The 20,581-nt window shown below is 44.9% G+C and overlaps 1 protein-coding gene across 1 annotated transcript; it reads right to left on the reverse strand.

The window, feature by feature from the left end:
- Positions 1-1,256: 1,256 nt before the first annotated feature.
- On the reverse strand, positions 1,257-19,849 carry LOC127238678 (carcinoembryonic antigen-related cell adhesion molecule 3). The gene is made up of 6 exons (XM_051207342.1): positions 19,630-19,849; positions 11,136-11,498; positions 8,765-9,118; positions 5,648-5,998; positions 4,075-4,434; positions 1,257-1,609 (listed from the first exon to the last, which is right to left on the reverse strand). Exons 1-6 carry the CDS (start codon positions 19,691-19,693, stop codon positions 1,257-1,259), a joined length of 1,845 nt encoding a protein of 614 aa, XP_051063299.1. The 5' UTR covers positions 19,694-19,849.
- Between the last annotated feature and the right edge of the window lie 732 nt (positions 19,850-20,581).

Genomic DNA, 20,581 nt, shown 5'->3' on the forward strand with positions numbered 1-20,581 from the left:
CAGCCATTCACTACAACCAGGTTGACCGGGATACTGATCCTTGAGCTGATAGGGGTGAACGCCTCACACTGATACTCTCCAGCATCCTCCATCCTGACAGGGTCTATGCTGAGTCGGCACTTCGTCGGGGACAGCGTCATCCTCTCGGTGAGCTGCAGAAGTCGGTTATTGAACATCCAACGGATGGAGAGTCCAGTACTACCTGACAGGCAGGTGAAAGCCACAGAGCTCTGCGCTGTAACTATGGTGCTGGTGGCTTGGACAAAGGGCTGTGTCACAGGTTCTGTGAAGAAAAAGCGGGTGTGGAAAGAACAGTAACCCTGCAGAGATCTGGACCATCCCCTCTGTAGTCAATGGACATTTAGTAAATCCTTTGGGGCTGTGACAATAGATAGAGTTCTTGTGGTTTGGATCTGTCACCCATGGCCTGTGTGGACCTGGTTTAGCCTCTGAGTTTTCTGGTCTCTGTTCCCCTTCACAAGTGATCACTGTCAGGGCCCCGAATTCAGCTTAGATATGAGCAATGACCTGACCTTGGGATGGGGAGCTGTTCAAATCAGCAACATCTTTTACTACTTACCTGCAGAACAGAATTCCATAGGCTGGACCCCTAAGGACAAGGAGCTGCCTAGAGACCTGTTTCCTCTGTCCCTCTCCTTGGGCAGCCTGGCCTTCCTCTGAAGTCTCCTAAGCCCTTAAGAAGAGTTGGCTTAGTCCTGGCACCTGTCCACTGAGATTCAGGTGTAAAAGGTGCCCAGGTGACCTAGCTAACTGCAGCTGTCATAACAGTACACAGCTGGTTCCACACTCTATGGGTCTTGGACAGTCAGTTAAAGCCGTGTTCCATGTCAGCTCTGACAGGAAGCCAAGTTCTAGCCCTGGAGACAAAGTCTCCATGGTCACCTGGAGCTCAGTCTGGAATAGATGTCTGGACCCAGAGCTTCCTAGAACTCACCTCACCATGACGATTACATAGTTTCCCTGATAGTTCTTGCTCAAGGACATGTTCATGGTGAGCACCCCAATATTCTGAAGCTGACTGACATCCTTGGGCTGAGTTACTCAGCACACATCGTCCTCTGTAGGTGATGAGGGATTATGGTCTATTTTAGTAATGTCTACCCTATTAGTGTCCTGCACTAAGTGCTCAAACCCAAATGTGGAGGCAGAATGTAGAGAGGAGGCAATTAGCCCACAATACGTCCTGTACGTAGAAAGGAAAATTAACCCCACCAGAGTCCAGAGATCATGAAAAATCACTTACTGTATATGTGAAGGTCCACGTGTGTTTCTTGAATTTCAAGGTCTGTACTTAAGGTTTGTAGGGAATAGAATCCAGCATCCTTCTGGGTGGTGTTGTGGATTAGCAGGGATCCATTGGGGTACACAGTCACCCTACCAATGTATGCAGGTCTGATCCAAATGTTATTAGTCATATCCTTCCGTGCAATTACACGGCTGTTGAACATGGTTGCCTTCAAGTACCAGAAAAAGGCTTCGAGGTTCTCGGGGACATTAAGAGCAAGTAGTAGAGCATCTTCCCCTTCAACAACATTGGGTGTCAATAACTCAATAGAGAGCTGGGCAGCAGTAGGAGGAAGCCTGCAGGCTAAAAGGGAGGGTGGAGGTAAAAAGAAACAAATTCATCAATACCAAGCAAGACCTTTGTCTTTGGTGAAAAGCCTGATTACTAAGATTCTTATACTATCAATCAGCCAAGGTGGGCGGGAGTGTCTGTCAAACTCCAAGGGAGGGCGTAGCAAAAGTCCTCCATGGCCTCTGTGCACCTGACTGTGTCACTTCCTGTGGGGAAAGCAGCCTCCTCGTGTGTTTACACACTCACCGTTCTCACATGCCTGCTCACGCTCAGAAAATGTGGAGGTGGAGTGCCTTACCTCACTTCTTCCTCTACAGACCCTAGTCTTTCCTCTCTGTGACCAGTCAACCCCTGACTTCACTTCCAGATGATGGCTTCCTAGTCTGTCTTCCACTCCACTAGAGCCAGGGCTTTATTAGAAAAGGTAGTTTGATCTTTCTGGAAAACCTGATACACGGACGGGCTGAGCTACATGTGGGTGGATGGAAGAAGGAACGTCTGTTGATGGATATTCACGTCCAGCTGTTTATGAAGTCGTCATGCATGGAGCCACTGACACCAGTTACAACTCCAGCTTGCATTAACTTATGCGTGTGAGTGCAGTGGGTGTGGGTGGGTGTGAATGTGTTTGTGCATAAGCATGTGTGTGCCAGCCTGTGCGTATGCGTGCATCCAGGTAACCACACCTAGATTGAAGCCTTTCCTCCTTCCACTTTAGGAGATTCCAGCCAGGCTCTGATCTCCTCCCCCTCCCCCTTACACTATCAGACAATGTTCTCCTCTCCTGTGAACAGCAGCCACTACCAGGGGCTGCACCATTTGCAGAGAAATGCACAGTGGACCTCCTTGGGGGCGGCCATCTTGCCTGCCCTCCCTCTGTGGAGAAAACCTTTTCCCGCAGCACTTCGCCACAGACTTCCACTCACTGGGCTCTGCCTCCTGACAGGCAGGGGCCCTTCTGAGGTTAATGTGAATGTTGTCGGGAATGGTGTCCAAGGCCATCCTCTGTCCTTACAACTCTTAGTCCTGCCTGGTATCCCATGGGTTCTCTATGTATTTTTCAGACCATGCAATGAGCAACAAGGCCGGCGATCATCTATCTCTGTGCCCTAAGACGACAACAGCTCACCCCAGGGCTGCACTCTGCTCTGTTCTCCCAATGGGTCCTTCATGACATGGAATCCTAGCAAAGCACCTGCCTTCTGTTCCCAATGCTCTGATAAGGTGGGATTTACTCCCCACAGAAAGGTGACATGAAACCTGGAAATGGACTGGCTAAAAATGGCCAGGAAAGGGGACAGAACCACTCTCAGTCACAGGCATGAGACTCAGGAGGAGATTCCATGAGGATATGAAGCAGGGGTTGACCTGAGTCCTGGAGAGAGATTGATGGTTCCATCACACCAGGAAGAGTTTCAGAGGGACCCTCCATCTTCCAGTGACAGGTTAGCCATGCCATGGGTCTCTGCATGGTATACAGCTGGTGTTTGTCTAGTGAAGTCCCCATGGGATGTGCTAGGAGGTAGCGGGTAGTAACATAGGATCCTCTGGCAGAGAAGTGTGCTTAGAAACACAGGAAGCAACCAGGATGTCTAAGAAAGCTGTTAAGTGACCTCCAGGACTATAGGTACATGGATGGAAGTTAGGCTACAATTAAGCTAATGCCTCCTGGAAATAATTTTCTAGGTATTGATTTTGGGTCCTTCTGTAGCCACCTAATGATTACTAGAGGAACTGTACCTTGGGTCTGGGAGCTGTCCAGATCAGCACCTCTGTTACAATTTCCCAACAGGAGAGCATTCCAGAGCTGGACCCCAGAGGACAATCACTTGCAAAAAGGACTCTGTCTTTTGTTTCCCCTGACCTTCATGTGAGGGCTCATAATTCCATCGGAACAGTTAGCTAGTTGTCTGGGCAACTGACTGGTTCTGCTCTCCATGTGCTCTCTCTAAGGAAGATACCCAGGTGACCTAAGCTAAGTTCCCATGACAGTGCACTAGCTGATTCCACATAACAATAAAATCTCATTCCTTGTCAACTCTAACAGAAAGTCTAAACCAAACAGTAACTGAAAGCTCCCAAGTGTCATCCAGAGTCTAGCCAGAGACAGAAATTTGTAGCCAGGGTGTCCTGGCACTCTCTGTGAGGATCGAATGACTTCATCAGCCAGCCACACCCTGCCTGGCTCACACAGTGTCTTTCTGGGGACAAGTGCATGGTGAGGGCTCCAAGTGTCTTGACTGCAGCTGACCTCCAGGAGTTGAGTTTACCAAGCATAGGTCTTCAAAGAACATGTAGGGAGAAGTGAGGGGTTCTGACACATTAAATTTTGTCTACCCCATGTGTGTCTTTTAGTACTGGTCCAAACCCTCGAGTGAGCACACAATGTGGAGGGTAGCAGACACAGTCTTGGGAGTTTGGTGTATGAAGTAGGATAAGCCACACCCAGCAGCTGGAGGTCATAAAGAATTACTTACTGTACACATGGAGTTGTAGATGTGCTTTTTCAACTTTGAAATCTCTGTTTAATGTTTGCAGGGTGTAGATGCCTGCATCTGTCTCCATGACATCCTGCAGCAGAAGGGATCCATTGTTGTACACCATTGCTCTTTTGCTGTAGTCAGGCCACTGGGTGATGTAATTCCTGTCCCTGCTATATTCTGCAATTTTTAAAATCTGGGTGCTATACCCTGACTTGTACCAGGCAAAGGCTTGGAGATCTTCTGGCAGATTATGAACAAGGAGAAGAACGCTTTCCCCTCTAGCAGCATTCTGTGGCACTGGCTCTATCATGAGTGGGACAGAAGTGAAGGGGTTACAGCACACAGAAAGGGAGGCTGAAAGACAAAAGAAAAACAGTTATCATAAGGAGTGTTGTGCTTGGTGGAAAGAAACGGATGACAGACATCACTCAGCCTAAAGATGAAGGTGTGGGTGTTTCTAACCCACATGGTGGATGTCAACAACATGACCTTCATTTCATGAGTGCCCCTGAATATCATTTCCTCTATGTGGAACTCTCTTCTGGGGTGTCTACACAGCTGCCTCTCTCTCTCCTGTCAAGTACTGCACACTGAGGTTGAGATTACGCCTCCTCTGAACTTTTTCTACAAAGACCCCACAACCTCACTTTATATATTTATCAATTTCCTTTGTGACTCCAGTCACAACCCCTGACTTCAACTTCTACATGTCCTTGCTTCATTTCCCTGAATCCCACAAGTGTAGTACTGGATAAGGGCCAAAGGAACTCTGATATTCTTGGTGTTAGAAAAGACTTAGATTCTAGGATTGTTGGTATTATGTCAATGTCACACAAGCTACAGTCAATTTGAAAGAGGAGGACTCAATTGAAAATGCCACCCCCCATGTTGGTCTGTGGGCAAATCTATAGTATGATATTTTAAATTGGCAATTGATGTGGGAGGGTCCAGCCCACTGAAAGCAGTTCAGCTCCTATCCTAAGGGTTCAAGGGTTAGTTATATAAGAGACAAGGCTGAGCAAGCAATGAAGAACAAACTAATAGGCATCACTCCTCCACTGACTGTCTCTGCAACCGTTCCTAGATTGTATTTGCGATACTCATGTTTGGAGAAAATAAATGCCCGTTTGACATGGACAGCCAAAAACCATTGCTCCCACTCAAAGCTAAGGGCAAAATGTGCCCTTATGGTAGCTAGTAGTTGAGCCTAGGACAATTGAATATGACCAAGGCATCCTAGTGATGGCCTTTCTGTTAAGATGCCGTGGTTTCCTCAAGAAGCTCCTGTCTGGTGCCTACATGGTCTTTCTCGCTGTAATTTGCATTGAGATCCCCACGAGATTGAGCATAATGTGACATCTTAGGCTGAGTGACTTTGCATCAAAGACTTACTTGATAGAGGAGCAGTCAGATGATAAAGTATGATCTATCAACATTTGTCTCCATCATGTGTGTCCACCACTCGGTGCTCAAACACCATCATGGAGACACTAATCACGGGCCATAAAAGACAGTGCCGTGTCTAAACACACCACAGAACGCTGAATGATCACTGAGAATCACTTACTGTCTACCAGGAGTTTCACATGCACTAGTCCAACTTTCAGATCTGAGGTCAGAGTCCGTAGGGTGTAGAATCCAGTGTCATTCCTGGTGACGCTCTGGAGCAGCAGGGATCCATTGCTGTACAGAGTCTCTCTACCACTGTGTGCAAGGCCCAGCACAGTTGAATCTGTGGCTATTTTGTGTCGGACAACCTCATAGTTCTTGAAAGCAATCGCACCCTTGTACCAGAAAATGGCTCGAATATTCTTCGGGAGATTGTGAACCACTAAAAGAGCGCTTCCTCCTTCAGCAACTCTGGGTGGAACTGATTCAACAGTTGGCTGGGTGGAGGGATGTTGCCCACAATGGGAGGCTAGAAGGGAAGAGAGATGCATTAGTAGTAGGACTTTTGTATTTGCCTAAGTTGGGGCCCTGTGTCCTGAGCACGTGAGTCCATTGCTCAGTCAAGATGGGTGTCTCCCTGTCCTACTAGGTGAGTCACGGTATGACCTCCATGCATTCAGTGTCCCACACGTGTTATTTTCTCTGTATGACACTCTGATCAGTTGTTAACATGGTCCCACACCCCTGCTCACATTCAATCTGGAATAGGGGGATGACTTCCTGGCTTGTTTCCCTACAAACCTTGACACCTGACTCTGACTTTTCTGTTGCTTATATTTTTCCTCTTGTGGTTCCAGCCAGCACCTGACCTCAGCTTTGAGCTTCCTTGACTCTACTATCTTCAAGTCCACTTCAAATACATTATTGTGAAGACAAGGGTTAATCTCATTTTAGAGAAGGTTCTAACAGCTGTGGAGAATGAATCAATCAATCAATCAATGAATAAGCAACAAATGTTCCAAGGTCCAGCATGTCCTGGGATTTATTTACTTTTTTATATTTATTTCCACTTCATGTGTTCATGATTGCATGCAGGTGTGAACACATGTGCATTCCTACATAGATGTGTATATTGCTAGGTGTGTGCCATAGTATGTGTGGGGCAGAGGACAACTTTGAGGAGTGAGAGGTATCTCTCCTTCCACCACATGGGACATGGTGACTAAACTCAGGTCACGGGGCCTGGCAGAATTTGCCTTCACTCAATGAAACAGCTCACTCACCCACCCAGGTCAGATTCTTTTCTTTGTCACTTGTTTTAGTTGGGAGCATCCGCCTTCAGAATACAGCAGCCAAACCTGATTGTCATTGAATAGAAAGCAATGCCCGTTTCAACCGTTCCCATTACCATTTCCTGTTCACTGATAACTTCCTGCTGCAGGACCTCTGTCCACACCTTGATTCTCCTTCAGACTCTTGTCCTTCTTAGAGACTCCACCAAGGGCCTGAGGTACTCCCTCCCACACATGGCTAGTGAATTATCTTCGCTTATGAGACTAACCCTTGCCCATGGTGCCCCTTGGACAAGGTAAGAATATTTATCCCTTTGACAAGGCAGGGTCTCCAAAAGATGCAGCACTGTTACCATACTCCTCTGTCCCACAGTCAGCTCTGCTGTCTTGTCTCCCTCTGAGCTAAGCCATGTACAAGGCAGAAGCCCATCAAAGATCCACATGGACTATGGGTGGGTCCTTATCTGAGGCAACTCTCCCTCCTCTCCTTGGCATTAGTTGGTGATTCTCTTCCCATATCTCTTTATAGTATAGCCCTCCTGACCACACAGTGACCAGTGGGTCATGCCTATGTCCCAAAGCCTAACAGCTCACCCCAGGGTTGTCCTCTGCTGTGCCCTGGCCTTGGCTCTGTAGCACTGAGGAGGGGAACTATCTCATCCCTATGTATTCTCTGTGGCACAGAAACTCTGCTTGTGTCCTCGGTGCTCTGGTAAGGTGGAATTTGCTCTCAGACAGACAGATGTCTGTGATGGCAAGAAAGGGGATCCTCAGGGGAAGAACACTCGTTGCTTGTCACTAGGATGACCATTCAAACTCTGATCCAGGACAGACATCCAGGAACAGTTGTATCTAGAGATCCATGTCCCGTCTGGTGATATGGAAAGGAGGTGTAGTCTCACCCAGCTGTTGCGGGTTTCAAATAGAAACCTGAATTGTCGGCTGAGGTATGGTTCAGGTTTGCCCATGCCCACCCTGACATCTCTATCCTTTGCTTGGCAATTGCTCTGTGGTCACCCTCTCCTTCTCTATGCTAGAAGGAAGGAGGCTGAACTTGGTCCCCAAGCACAGTACTTTTCTCAGCCAATGGAAGCACCAGTAGGTCACATTGGCCTGTGGGAGGGACCTCCAGGTCTATTGGGACAATTTCTTTCATCTTCTCCAGGAAACCAGAACCTCGGGGTTCGACTGTGAGCTAATATCACCACCTGGCGATCAACAGGATGACTGTAGTTCATGTCTGGGGGATGTAAATAACATCAAAGCCTGTTGCTATTTGCCTGCATGAGGGAATTCCCTGGGGTGAACCCCAGAGGACAAGCACACACCAAGTGGACCTGTGACAATCTGCTCTTCACCTTGGGGACCTTGATCTTCCTGTGAATCCTCATAAGTGCATCAAAAGTGTTAGCTGGTGGCCTGGGCCTCTGTCTAGCTCTGACCTCCATGATGAGTCTCATAAGGGGGCACCCAGGTGAACTAGCTTAAATGTGGTTCTCAGAACAGTGCACTAGTTGGTTTCACATGCTGTGATATATGGACATCCAAAAACTGTTGTTTTCTCTCAGCTCCACAATGAAGTAAGTGTCCAAACCTGGGAAAATACTCCCCAAGGTCACCTATAGTCAAGCCTAGGAGGGAGGGCTGGAGACAGGGATTCCTGGTGCTCACCTATCTCTGAGGGTCCCAAGATATGCCTGATGTCAACAGTGACCTTGTCAGTGCCATGTTCATGGCGAGAAGAACAAAGACAAGACAAAGTCTAATGCACTTGAATTGACTTACCCTTTCCCATCTCACACACACACACACACACACTTCTGAGGGTTCAGTCAAGGCAAGAGTTGATCTATGGCTATTTGTCTCTAGTGTATGTGTCCCCCACTAAGTGCTCAAACACCAACATGGGACACAGCACAGAACGAGAAAGTATGCACAGGTCAGACAAGAGATTCCTGTGTGTACATACAAGCCAGGACTGGATGATCACAACAGTCACTTACTGTCCAATTGGAGTTGCACACGTATTAGTTTAGTTTTCAACTCTGTACTCAGGGTTCGTAGGGTGTAGAATCCAGTGTCATTCCAGGTGACGTTCTGGAGCAGCAGGGATCCATTGCTGTAAACTATCTCTCTACCGCTGTGAGCAGGGCCAAAACCAGTTGTATTCTTGGCTATTTGGTGCCAGGCAACCTCAATGTCCTTGGACACAATCCCTCCTTTGTACCAGAAAAAGGCTCGAAGATTCTTCGGGAGATGGTGAGCCACTAGAAGGACACTTTCTCCTTCTGCAATGCTGGATGGCACTGTTTCAATAGCGGGCTGGGCACAGGTGGAAGGGCACCCACAATGGGGGGCTAGAAGGGAAGACAGAGGCCAATCAATAACTGGACCTCCCTATTTGGCTAAGATGAGGCCCTGCGTCCTCAGCAGGTGTGTCCATTGCTTAGCTTAGGTGTGTGAGTGGGTGTCTTCCCGTCCTTTACTGACTTCCATGTCCTCCGTGTCCCTGCACTTGTCATTTCCTATGTGTCTATTGCCATCCATGCACAAAACGTAAGTCCAATTGGACCAAAGACCTCAACATAAATTCAGCCATACTGAACCTCTTAGAAGAGAAAGTAGGGAGTACCCTGGAGCGAATTGGTACAGGAGTCCTCCTGAACATAACACCAGTAGTGCAGAAACTGAGGTTGAGAGTTAATAAATGGGACCTCCTGAAACTGAGACGCTTCTGTAAGGCAAAGGACACCGTCAGCTACACAAAACAGCAGCCCACAGAATGGGAAGCGAACTTCATCAATCCCACATCTGCCAGAGAGAGCTGATCTCCAAAACATGCAAAGAACTCAAGAAGCTAGTCACCAAAAAGTTTCTGTCCCCTAGAACATACAGCGATAGCCTCTGACATCTGAAAATACCAGCTGTCCCTGGGACTGCCCCTTGCTATGTTCTGGCCTTGGTTTCAAAGCTACCGCAAGGGTAAGTCTACACAACTGCATGACACAGAAAACCACCAAGGCACCCAAGTCTTCAATGTGCCCTCAGTGCTCTGCAAACATAGACTGCTCCCACCAGGAAAGCGACAGACATATCTGTTTCACTCTAAAAGGACCACTGATGGGAAGAGAACAAATATATTCTCAATGGAGACACTAATCAGGTTTCTGACCAAGGACAAAGGCTCAGAATGTGTCAGGGGTGTCATATCCTGGGTTTGTGGGAGGAGGTGACTTGACTCCTGGAAAATGGCTGTGAGGTCTTTCGTCCAGGCAAGATTTTAAGACCATGCATATGCTTCCTCTGCTGAACTGAGCAATGGGTCTTCCCATGTGCTCCATGGTCTTTCTGAGATGTCCTGGGCCTCTGTCTAACAGGTTCCCCTTGGATATCATGCCATATCCAAAGGAAATACATAAAGAGGGAAAAGTAACATGACCCTCTAGGAGTGTTGCACATGCATTCAGAGGCCAGTAGATCTGAGCCCACTGACCATGATTCTGGGTCTGTAAGAACAGCAGCGGAACCAGGTTCCTAGGTAAATTTCTGGTGCAAGCAAATACTTTTCTGCCATTTGATTGTCCTAATGACATCCCTGGTAATCACTGGGGAGCTAAAACTCATGTCTGGAAGCTGTCCAGATCACCATAGCCTGTAGCCATTTTCCTACAGGTCAATGAGTAGGACCCAGAGTATACGTGTCAGGTGGATGTACCCCCTCTCCCTGTCCTTATTTTCTCTGACCTTCCTGAAAAGTCTGATAAGCCCATCAGAACATACAGGTAATGAACTGAGCACCTACTAGGCTTAGGTATCCTTGTTTAGTCTGTGAAGAAGATGTCTAAGGGACCTACGCTAACCACATAGCTCAAGACAGTGCTTTGGCTGGTTCCAAAGACGCAGGACTTGGACCATGAAAAAGCATGGTCTCCTGCTATCAGGAAGTCAAAATCCAACCTTTATGAACTGATTCTCAAGGCCACCTGTAGTTGATTCTGGGACACAGGTATGGGGCCAGGGTGTCTTGCTGCTCACATCTCTGTGAGGGTCCCATGTTTTCCTCCATCAGGTCAAATGTTCATTCCCCTTGGGTCTTTCTTAAGGACACAATCCTGGTAAGAAACCCAACAGTCTAGACAAAGGCTGATATCCTTGGCTAAATTACCACCACCTGCCCACCTGTCTACAAAGTGAAGTCAAATGAAGAATTCTGATCTATTGCCATTATTCTAAACCATGAGGGTCCTGCACTGAATCCTCATACCCCAAAATAAAAGGGCAGTCCACAGGAAAGGAAGGCACAGGACCTTATATCGTGAGTGTCCAATGGAATGAATCCAACCCACAACCCAGAAAACACAAAGAACCACTTACTGTACACGAGAAGGTACATGGATGTTGTTGACACAGTATCTGCAAGTTTATTCAAGGTTTGTAGGGTATAGATTCCTATATCCTTCTTTGTGACATTTCTGAGCAGCAGAGATCCATTGCGGTACACTGTCTCTCTACCACTGTGCAGAGGCCCTGGAACACTTAAATCATTGTTCAGTGAGTATATTGCTATTATATTGTGTATAATTTTCACCTCTTTGTACCAGGCTAAGGTTGTGAGATTCTCTGGCAGATCTTGGACCAGGAGAAGGACGTTTTCACCTTCAACCACATGGGGCGGGACAAAGTCAATGGTGACGTGAGCAGTGGTGGTGGAGAGGTGCCAGCATGTTAAAATGGATGCTAGAAGGCAACAGATAAAAAAAAATCAATGTTGAGCAGATTTCATCATCACTCAGCTTGTATGTGAGGGTACCAGTGTGTCCACCCTCCTTGGCAGACATGAGCAACATGACTTCCACCCACTCAAAGCCCCAGACTGTGTCACTGACTCTCTTAGGAATACTCTGCTCAGGTGTCTGCCTGGCTCCCCCAAACAGTGCCCCATATTGCTTCTCACATAGAGCATTTGGTATGAGGAACAACGCCCCTCTGAACTCCTTCTCTGGACAGGCTTCACTTTCTGACTTTTTATCTGTTCCTTTGCAATTCCAAACAACTCATGAATTCATCTTGCAGATGCCCTGACATCAATTCCACAAAAGCCAGGGAATTGTGAGGACAGGGATTAGTGTGAATGTTTTGGAAAGTTAAAAGCTCCTGGAAAAGACGTGTAGCTATAACAAAAGGGAAAAGAAAATGGGAAAGAAAATGGGAGGGAGAGAGAAGGCAAAGAGGAAGGAAGGAAAGAAGGAAGCAAGCATGGGATTAACTGGATCGTTGTCAAATTGGAGTTATTGACAAGAATTGCACTCAAGTGTGATTAAGTTTTTTGCAATTGTTCTTGTGTTGTATCTGTGCAGTTATGAAGGCAGGTGTATGCATACGTGTGTATGAAATGTATGCCCTGCCCACAAAGAGCCTGCCCTCCCCCCACCCCATGCCCTACCTAGCCCACTGCCCCACTGCTCTGGTTGAACACTGAAACAGAGGGTGGATCCAACAATCCCTCCATCGTTGGGGAACTTCCTAGAGCTGCTCTGAGCACACTAGACCTGCCTATCCACGTGGGACCACCCTGAGTCCCCGCCTGCCTGATCTCTGACCCCCACCACCACCTGTCCTCTTCCAGAGCTCCGGGCCCTGTCCAGAGAGCTGCCTATCTGTGCAGGACCTTGAGTCCCTACCTGCCAGATCTTTAACCCCCATCACTATGCCCTGCCTGAAAATAGACCTCCTAGAGATCTTGGACCACCCAGAGCTACAGACATTGAACTTCTGACCCACCTAAGCCTACCTTGGGAGTAGGAGAGAGAGAGAGAGAGAGAGAGAGAGAGAGAGAGAGAGAGAGAGAGAGAGGGGAGAGAGAGAGAGAGAGAGAGAGAGAGAGAGAGAGAGACCCACCTGTACCCACTGGAAGAAGCAATGAGAAGATGGCAAAAAAAAAGAAAACACCTAACAACAGAAAGACAAGCATTACACCACCAGAATCTAGGGACTCTACACCAACTAGATCTGAACACCCCAAAGCAGATGAAGCAGAAGAGAATTACTTAAAAAAATATCTTCATGAAAATGATAGAGGCCTTCAAAGATGATGTAAGAAAATCCCTCAACGAAATTGAAGAAAAAAACAAACCCAAAAAAAAAAAACCGCATTAAATGAACAAATCTCTTAAAGAAAGTAAGGAAAGCCAAGAGAAAACAAACAGATGAAGGAAACAGTTCAAGACTTCAAAACTAAAATAGAGACAATAAAGAAAACACAAACTGAAGAAATCCTAGAAATAGACAAATGGGCAAATGATCAGGAACTACAGACACAAGCATAACCAACAGAATATAAGAGATGGAAGAGAGAATCTCAGGCGCAGAAGATAAACTAGAGGAAATAGATTCATCGACCAAAGAAAATCTGATATCCAACAAATCCTTAACATAAAACATCCAGGAAATGTGGGACACCGTGAAAAGGCCAAACCTAAGAAGAATAGGCATAGAGGAAGGCAAAGAAGCCAAAATCAAAGGTGCAGAAAACATATTCAATAAAATCTTTGAAGAAAATTATCCCAATCTGAAGAAGGACATGCCCATGAGAGTACAAGAAGCATACCGAACACCAAATAGACTGGACCAAAGAAAAAAGACCCCTGGACACAAAATAATCAAAACACCTAACATACAGAACAAAGAAAGAATACTAAGAGCAGCAAAGGAAAAAGGACAGGTAACATATAAAGGCAGACCTATCAAAATTACACCTGACTTCTCCATGGAAACTCTCAAGGCCAGAAGGTCCTGGATAGATGTTCTACAAATTAAGAGCCCAGGGATGCCAGCCTAGGCTATTATACCCAGCAAAACTCTCAATCACTATACATGGAGAAAACAAGATATTCAATGACAAAGCCAGATTTTCACAATGCATATCTACAAATCCAGCCCTACAGAAAGTTCTGGAAGGAAAACTCCAACTCAAGGAAGTTAACTACACTCACAAAGACATAGGCAATAGATAATCCCACTTCACCAGAACCCAAGGGTAAATAAAGCAGGGTGAATATACTCACAGTACCAACAACAACAACAAACCCAAAACAAACAAGAATTAACAATCAATGGTACTTACTTTCCCTCAACATTAAGGTCTTAACTCACCTGAAAAAAAAAAAAACACGCAGGCTTCTGCTGCATACAAGAAACACATCTGAGCTTCAAAAACAGACATGACCTCAGGGTAAAGGGTTGAGAAAAGATCTTCCAATAAAATGGAACCAAGAAGCAAGCAGGTGTGGCTATCCTAAAATCTAACAAGTTAGACTTCAAACCAAAATCAATCAAAAGAGATGAAGAAGGTAATTTCATATTCATCACAGGAGCAATCCATCAGCACAAAGTCTCAATTCTGAACATCTATGTCCCAAATACAAAGACACCCACATTCGTAAAAGAAATGCTACTAAAACTCAAAGCTCACATAAAACCTCACACACTCATAATGGGAGACTTCAACACCCCACTCTCACCGCTAGACAGGACCAGTCAGAAACTTAACAAAGAAATAAAAGAACTAACAGAAGTTATGTCTCAATTGGGTTTCACAGACATCTATAGAACACGAAAGAATATACCTTCTTCTCTGTCCTACATGGAACCTTCTCTAAAATTGACCACATACTAGGCAACATAACAAACCTCAACACATACAAAAAAAATGAAATAGTCCCCTGTATCTTATCAGACCACCATGCTTTTTTTATATATATAATTTTTTTATTTAATTTTATATAACAAAGTCCAATTAAATGAAGACAAACATTTATACACAATATTTGGGAATTTGGGCGTCGTTCTTTCCAAACTACTTCCTGCTGGTAAGGGGCGCTGTCTTGGGGGATTTGAAGAAGATTCAGATATCCTAGCTGTAGTCTGTAGGGCTGTTTTGTCCAGCTGTTTGGAATGTAGGATCAGCTTGTACTCTGTTTCAGGCACAGACCACCATGCTTTAATGTTGGAACTCAGAACAACACAAATCACAGAAACCATACAAACTCATGGAAACTAAACAATGTGCAATTGCACCATACCTGGGTCAAATAAGAAAGGAAGGAAGGAAGGAAGGAAGGAAGGAAGGAAGGAAGGAAGGAAGAAAGAAAGAAAGGAAGGAAGAAAGAAATTAAGGACTTCCTAGAATTCAACAAGAATGAGGACACAACACACCCGAACTTACGGGACACTTTGAAAGCAGTGTTATGAGGGAAGTTCATGGCACTAAGTGCACATATGAAGAAAAAAGGGATAGTCACATTAGAGAATTAACAGCGCAACTGAAAGCCCTAGAACAAAAAGAAGCAAACTCACTCCAGAGGAGTAGATGCCAGGAAATAATCAATTTGAGGGCTGAAATCAATAAAGTAGAAACCAGGAAATATGAAAATTCAATGGAACAAAGATTTGGCTTTTTGAGAAAATCAACAAGATAGACAAATCTTTATCCAAACTAACCAAAAAGCAGAGAGAGAACATGCAAATTAACAAAATCAGAAATGAAAAGGGGAACATAATAACGGACACTGAGGAAATCCACACAATTTTCAGGCCATAATTTGAAAACCTGTACTCCACAAAATTTGAAAATTCAAAGGAAATGGACAAATTTCTGGATAACTATCACTTACTAAAATTAAATCAAGAACAGATAACTTAAATAGACCTATAACCCTTAATGACATAGAAGCAGTCATCAAAAGCCTCCCAACCAAAAAAAAAAAAAAAAAAAAAGCCAAAGGCAAGATGGCTTCAGTGCAGGAAATTCAAGAAAGATATACCAATACTCCTCAAATTTTTCCACATAATAGAAACAGAAGGTTCATTACCAAAATCTTTTTACAAGGCCACAATCACCTTGGTACCCAAGCCACACAAAGACAGAACTAAGAAAGAAAACTACAGACCAATATTCCTCATGAACATTGTTGCAAAAATACTCAATAAAATACTAGCAAATCAAATCCAAGAACACATCAGAGAAATCAACCACCATGACCAAGCAGGCTTCATCCTTGGGTTACAGGGATGGGTCAACATACAAAAATCTGTCAATGTGATCCACCATATAAACAAACTGAAAAAGAAAAACCACATGATCATCTCACTAGATGCTGAAAAAGTCTTTGTCAAAAATCAACACACTTTCATGATAAAGATCTAGAAGAGGTCAAGGATAACAGGCACATACCTAAACATACTAAAAGCAATATATGGTAAACCAACAGCCAACATCAAACTGAATGGAGAGAAGCTTAAGGTGATTCCTCTAAAATCAGGAACAAGACTGCCCTCTCTCTCCATATCTCTTCAATATTGTACTTGAAGTTCTACCTAAAGCAATAAGACAGCAAAAGGAGATCAAGGGGATCCAAATTGGAAAGGAAGAAATCAAACTTTCACTATTTGCAGATGATATGATAGTTTACATAAGCAATCAAAAAAAAAAAAACTACCACAGCTGATAAATACCTTCAGAAAACTAGGAGGATACCAGATAAACTCAAAAAAAAAAAAAGAAAAGAAAAGAAACAGTAGCCCTACTATATACAGACAACAAAGGGGCTGAAAAAGAAATCAGAGAAACATCACCCATTACAATAGCCCCAAACAACATAAAGTATCATGAGGTAACACTTACCAAACAAGTGAAAGACCTATATAGCAGGAACTTTGTGTCTTTAAAGAAAGAAATTAAAGAAGATGCCAGAAAATGGAAAGACCTCCCATGCTCTTGGATAGGTAGGATAAACATAGTAAAAATAGCAATCTTGCCAAAAGCAATCTACAGATTCAATGCAATCCCCATCAAAATCCCAGCGCAATTCTTCACTGACCTTGAAAGGATAATAATCAACTTTATATGGAAAAACAAAAAAACCCAGGATGACCAAAACAACCCTGTACAATAAAGGAACTTCAGAAGGTATCACCATCCCTGACTTTAAAGTTCTACTGTAGATCTATAGTCCTGAAAACAGCCTGGTATTGGCATAAAAATAGAAAGGTAGACCAATGGAATCGAAAATCCTTATATTAACCCACACCACCTACAAACACGTTATTTTTGACAAAACAGCTAAAAGTATACAATGGGGGGAAGGAAATTATCTTCAAAAAATAGTGTTGGCACAACTTGATGATGGTGTCTAGAACACTGCAGATAGACCTATGTCTATCGCCATGCACAAAACTCAAGTCCAAATGGATCAAAGACCTCAATATCAATCCAGCCACACTGAACCTCTTAGAAGAGAAAGTGGGAGACACCCCTGAACAAATTGGTACAGGAGACAGATTTCTGAACATAACTCCAGTACCACAGACACTGAGATCGACAACTCATAAATAGGACCTCCTCAAGCTTCTGTAAGGCAAAGGACACAGTCAACAAGACATAACAGCAGCCCAAGGACTGGGAAAAAACCTTCACCAACCCTATATCTGACAAAGGGCTGATCTCCAAAATATACAAACAACTCAAGAAACTAGTCAACAAAACATCAAATAACCCCATTAAAAAATGGGGTACAGAAGTGAAGAGAGAATTCTCAATAGAGGAATCAAAAAGGCTGAAAGACACTTAAGAAAGTGCTCAACATCCTTAGCTATCAGGGAAATGCAAATCAAAACAACTCTGAGATACCATCTTACTCCTGCCAGAATGGCTAAAATTAGAAACATCAATAACAACTTATGCTGGAGAGGATGTGGAGAAAGGGGAACACTCCTCCACTGCTGGTGGGAGTGCAAACTCATACAGCCATTTGGCAGATCAGTATGGTAGTTCCTCAGGAAAATGGAAATCAGTCTACCACAGGACCCAGGAATCCCCCTCTTAGGCATATACCCAAATGATTCACATCCATGCAACAAAGACATCTGTTCAACTATGTTCGTAGCAGCATTATTTGTAATAGCAAGAACCTGGACACAACCCAGATGCCCCTCAACTGAAGAATGGATAAAGAAGATGTGGTACATTTACACAGTGGAATACTACTCTGCGGGAAGAAAAAAAAAAAAAACAATGGAATCTTGAAATTCGCAGGCAAATGGATGGAACTTGAAGAAACCATCCTGAATGAGGTAACTCAGTCACAAAAAGAGGAACATGGTATGTCCTCACTCATATATGGATTTTAGATATAGAACAAAAGATCAGCAGCGTATAATTCACACCACCAGAGAAACTAGGATACAAGGAAGATTCTGAACGATTCATATAAGCTCCCTCACAAAAGGGGAAAGGGACAAGATCTCCTGAGCATATTGGGGAGGACAGTGAGTGGAGAGGGAGCTAGGAGAAAGAGACGGAGAAGAGAAGAAAACACGTGGGACTAGGAAGATTGAGTCAGGGGAGGAATAGATGTGAGAAAAGAGAGAGAGGGGGAAGAGAGAGAGAGAGATCATAAAAGAGGGAGCCATTATAGGTTTGAAGAGAAAACTGACTCTAGAGAAATGTCCAGAGACTTCTAAGGATGACCCCAACGAACAATTTGAGCAACAGTGGAAAGTCTACCTTAAATGCCCTTCCCTGATAATGAGATTGATGACTAATTGATGATTATTCATCATCATAGAGCCCTCATCTAGTAGCTGATGGAAACAGAAGCAGGCACCCACAACTAAACACTGAGCCAAATTGGAATCCAGATGCAGAGACGGAGGACAAGACCAGGCTACAGAAACACATAGAGACAACTGACCTGAACAAGGAGGAGATAATGGGCCCCCAGACTGATAGCTGGGAATCCAGCATTGGACTGACTCAGACTCCCTGAACATGGGTCTCAGCTAGAAGGCCTGGGCAGTGTATGGGACCTCTGACAGTGGAACCAGGATGTATCCTGGTGCATGAAAGGACTTTGGGAGCATATTCCCCATGGAGGGATACTCCCTTAGCCTAGAGGTAGTAGGCCTAGTCCCTACTCCAAATGACTTGACAGATTTTGTTGATCTCTCCTGGAAGGCATCACCTTACATGTGGAGTGGGCAGGGAGGGGAGGGGAGGGTGGTTGGGGGGCATGGGAGGGTAGGAGAGAGAGAAAGAGGGAGGGAGGAAGGGAGAAAGGGAGGGATGGAGAGAAAATTGTAAAATGAAAATTAAAAATAAAGAGATTAAGTATTTTTCAAAATCTCTTTAGCAAAAAAAAATAAAAAAAGAAAGGAAGGAAGGAAGGATGGAAGGGAGGGAGGAAGGAAGGAAGGAAGGAAGGAAGAAAGGAAGGTGTGCCCTATATCTGCGTAGAGAACAATGTCTCAATGGGTGAAAGTAGAGGTCCATGCCACAGCACCTGTAGGGAAAAGTGTCCCAGGGTCCCCATGTGTGGGTACACGCCACAGCACCTGGGTGGAAGACAGATGAGAGACTGCGTGAAGCTTTTCTCTCCATCCATCATGAGGGAGTAGAGGACTAAATTCAGATTGTCTTATCTTCGCATACTGGGCCATCTCAGTGGTACACCCCTGTTTGATTTCTCTTTTTTTTTTTTTTAATTTTGTTTTCTTATTTTACATATTGATCCCAGTTCCCTCTCACTCACTCACTCCCTCAAAGAGTCACCCTGTCATATTGGGAACAGCATAGTTCAGGAAATTGCAGCTAATGTTATTGACTATGAATAGGCAGTGTCTGAGGCTCTTTCGTGCTTCTCATCACTTCCTGTCCAGTGAGAGCTTCAGGATGCCGAGCCTCTGTCCCTCATTTCTGCACCATGGCTGCACACAGAAACCTGAAGTCTCCTCTCAGACTCCTGTCCTTTTAAGGACACTCCAGCCTGCCTCCAAGTTCCCATCCTCCTACACAGAGAGTGAGTACACTTACCTGTGATCAGAAGCCATTGCCAGGAAATGCAACCGTTGCAGAGAAGCACAGAGGAAGTCTCCATCTCTCTGCTCACCTCGCTGTCCTCCCTTTCAGGAGAACTTCAGCTCCAGCAAGGAGCTCAATCTCTGCAGTTTTCCTCCCTATGAGCTGAGTTTCCTTTCAGGCAGAAGCACTTAGAATCAAACAGGCTTCTGGTGGAGGGATCTGTGTCCAAGGTACTGCTTAATCCTTTCCACTCTTAGAGCAGTCCAACACCCATTTCAACTTCCCTTTATGTTTCTCCTCCAAGCTGCATGTTGAGCAACAAGGCCAATAAGCATCCCCATACCCTGGAGAAAAATTACTCATCCCAGGGCTGACCCCTGCTGTGTCACGTCTTAGGTCTGGCCACACACGGGAGCCTTCCACAAGCCTATATGTCCTTGTGACACAGAAATCCAGCCGAGCACCTTGCCTGCCCAGTGTACTCGATGTGTACTTTAGTAATTCACTGAATAAAGTGACAGAGATGTCTCTGAAGGCTGGAAAGAGACCAGATGAGTGATGACTAGGAATGAAGATCAATGTTTTATCACTAATGTAAGCAGTCAAAGTTCTGTCCTAGGAGAGAGCCCCAGGGGCAGTTCCATGAGGAGTTTCATATTCTTAATGTGGTGAAACAGGTGAGCAATTGTCCTTGGAAGCATTGTGGGCTACATCTTACTATGGAGGGGATCAAGTCAACATTCTAGCATTATGTGGTACCTAACTGTGTTGGGTGAGCCCACGTCCTCTCTGATATTCGTGTGCCATTTTGCCCTTTGCCTAGCTGATTCCCTGGTGGCAATTTTGTCTTCTCCCATGAGAGATGCCCGGAGAGGCAAAACCTTCGGGTTCCCCAATAGAAAGTTCTTCTCAGAAAAAGCAAGCAGCAGGTAGGTCTGAGCAAAGTCTATGTAGGGAGCTCCCA

This window comes from Phodopus roborovskii, unplaced genomic scaffold (genome assembly GCF_943737965.1).
Source record: "Phodopus roborovskii unplaced genomic scaffold, PHOROB, whole genome shotgun sequence".
NCBI lineage: Eukaryota > Metazoa > Chordata > Mammalia > Rodentia > Cricetidae > Phodopus > Phodopus roborovskii.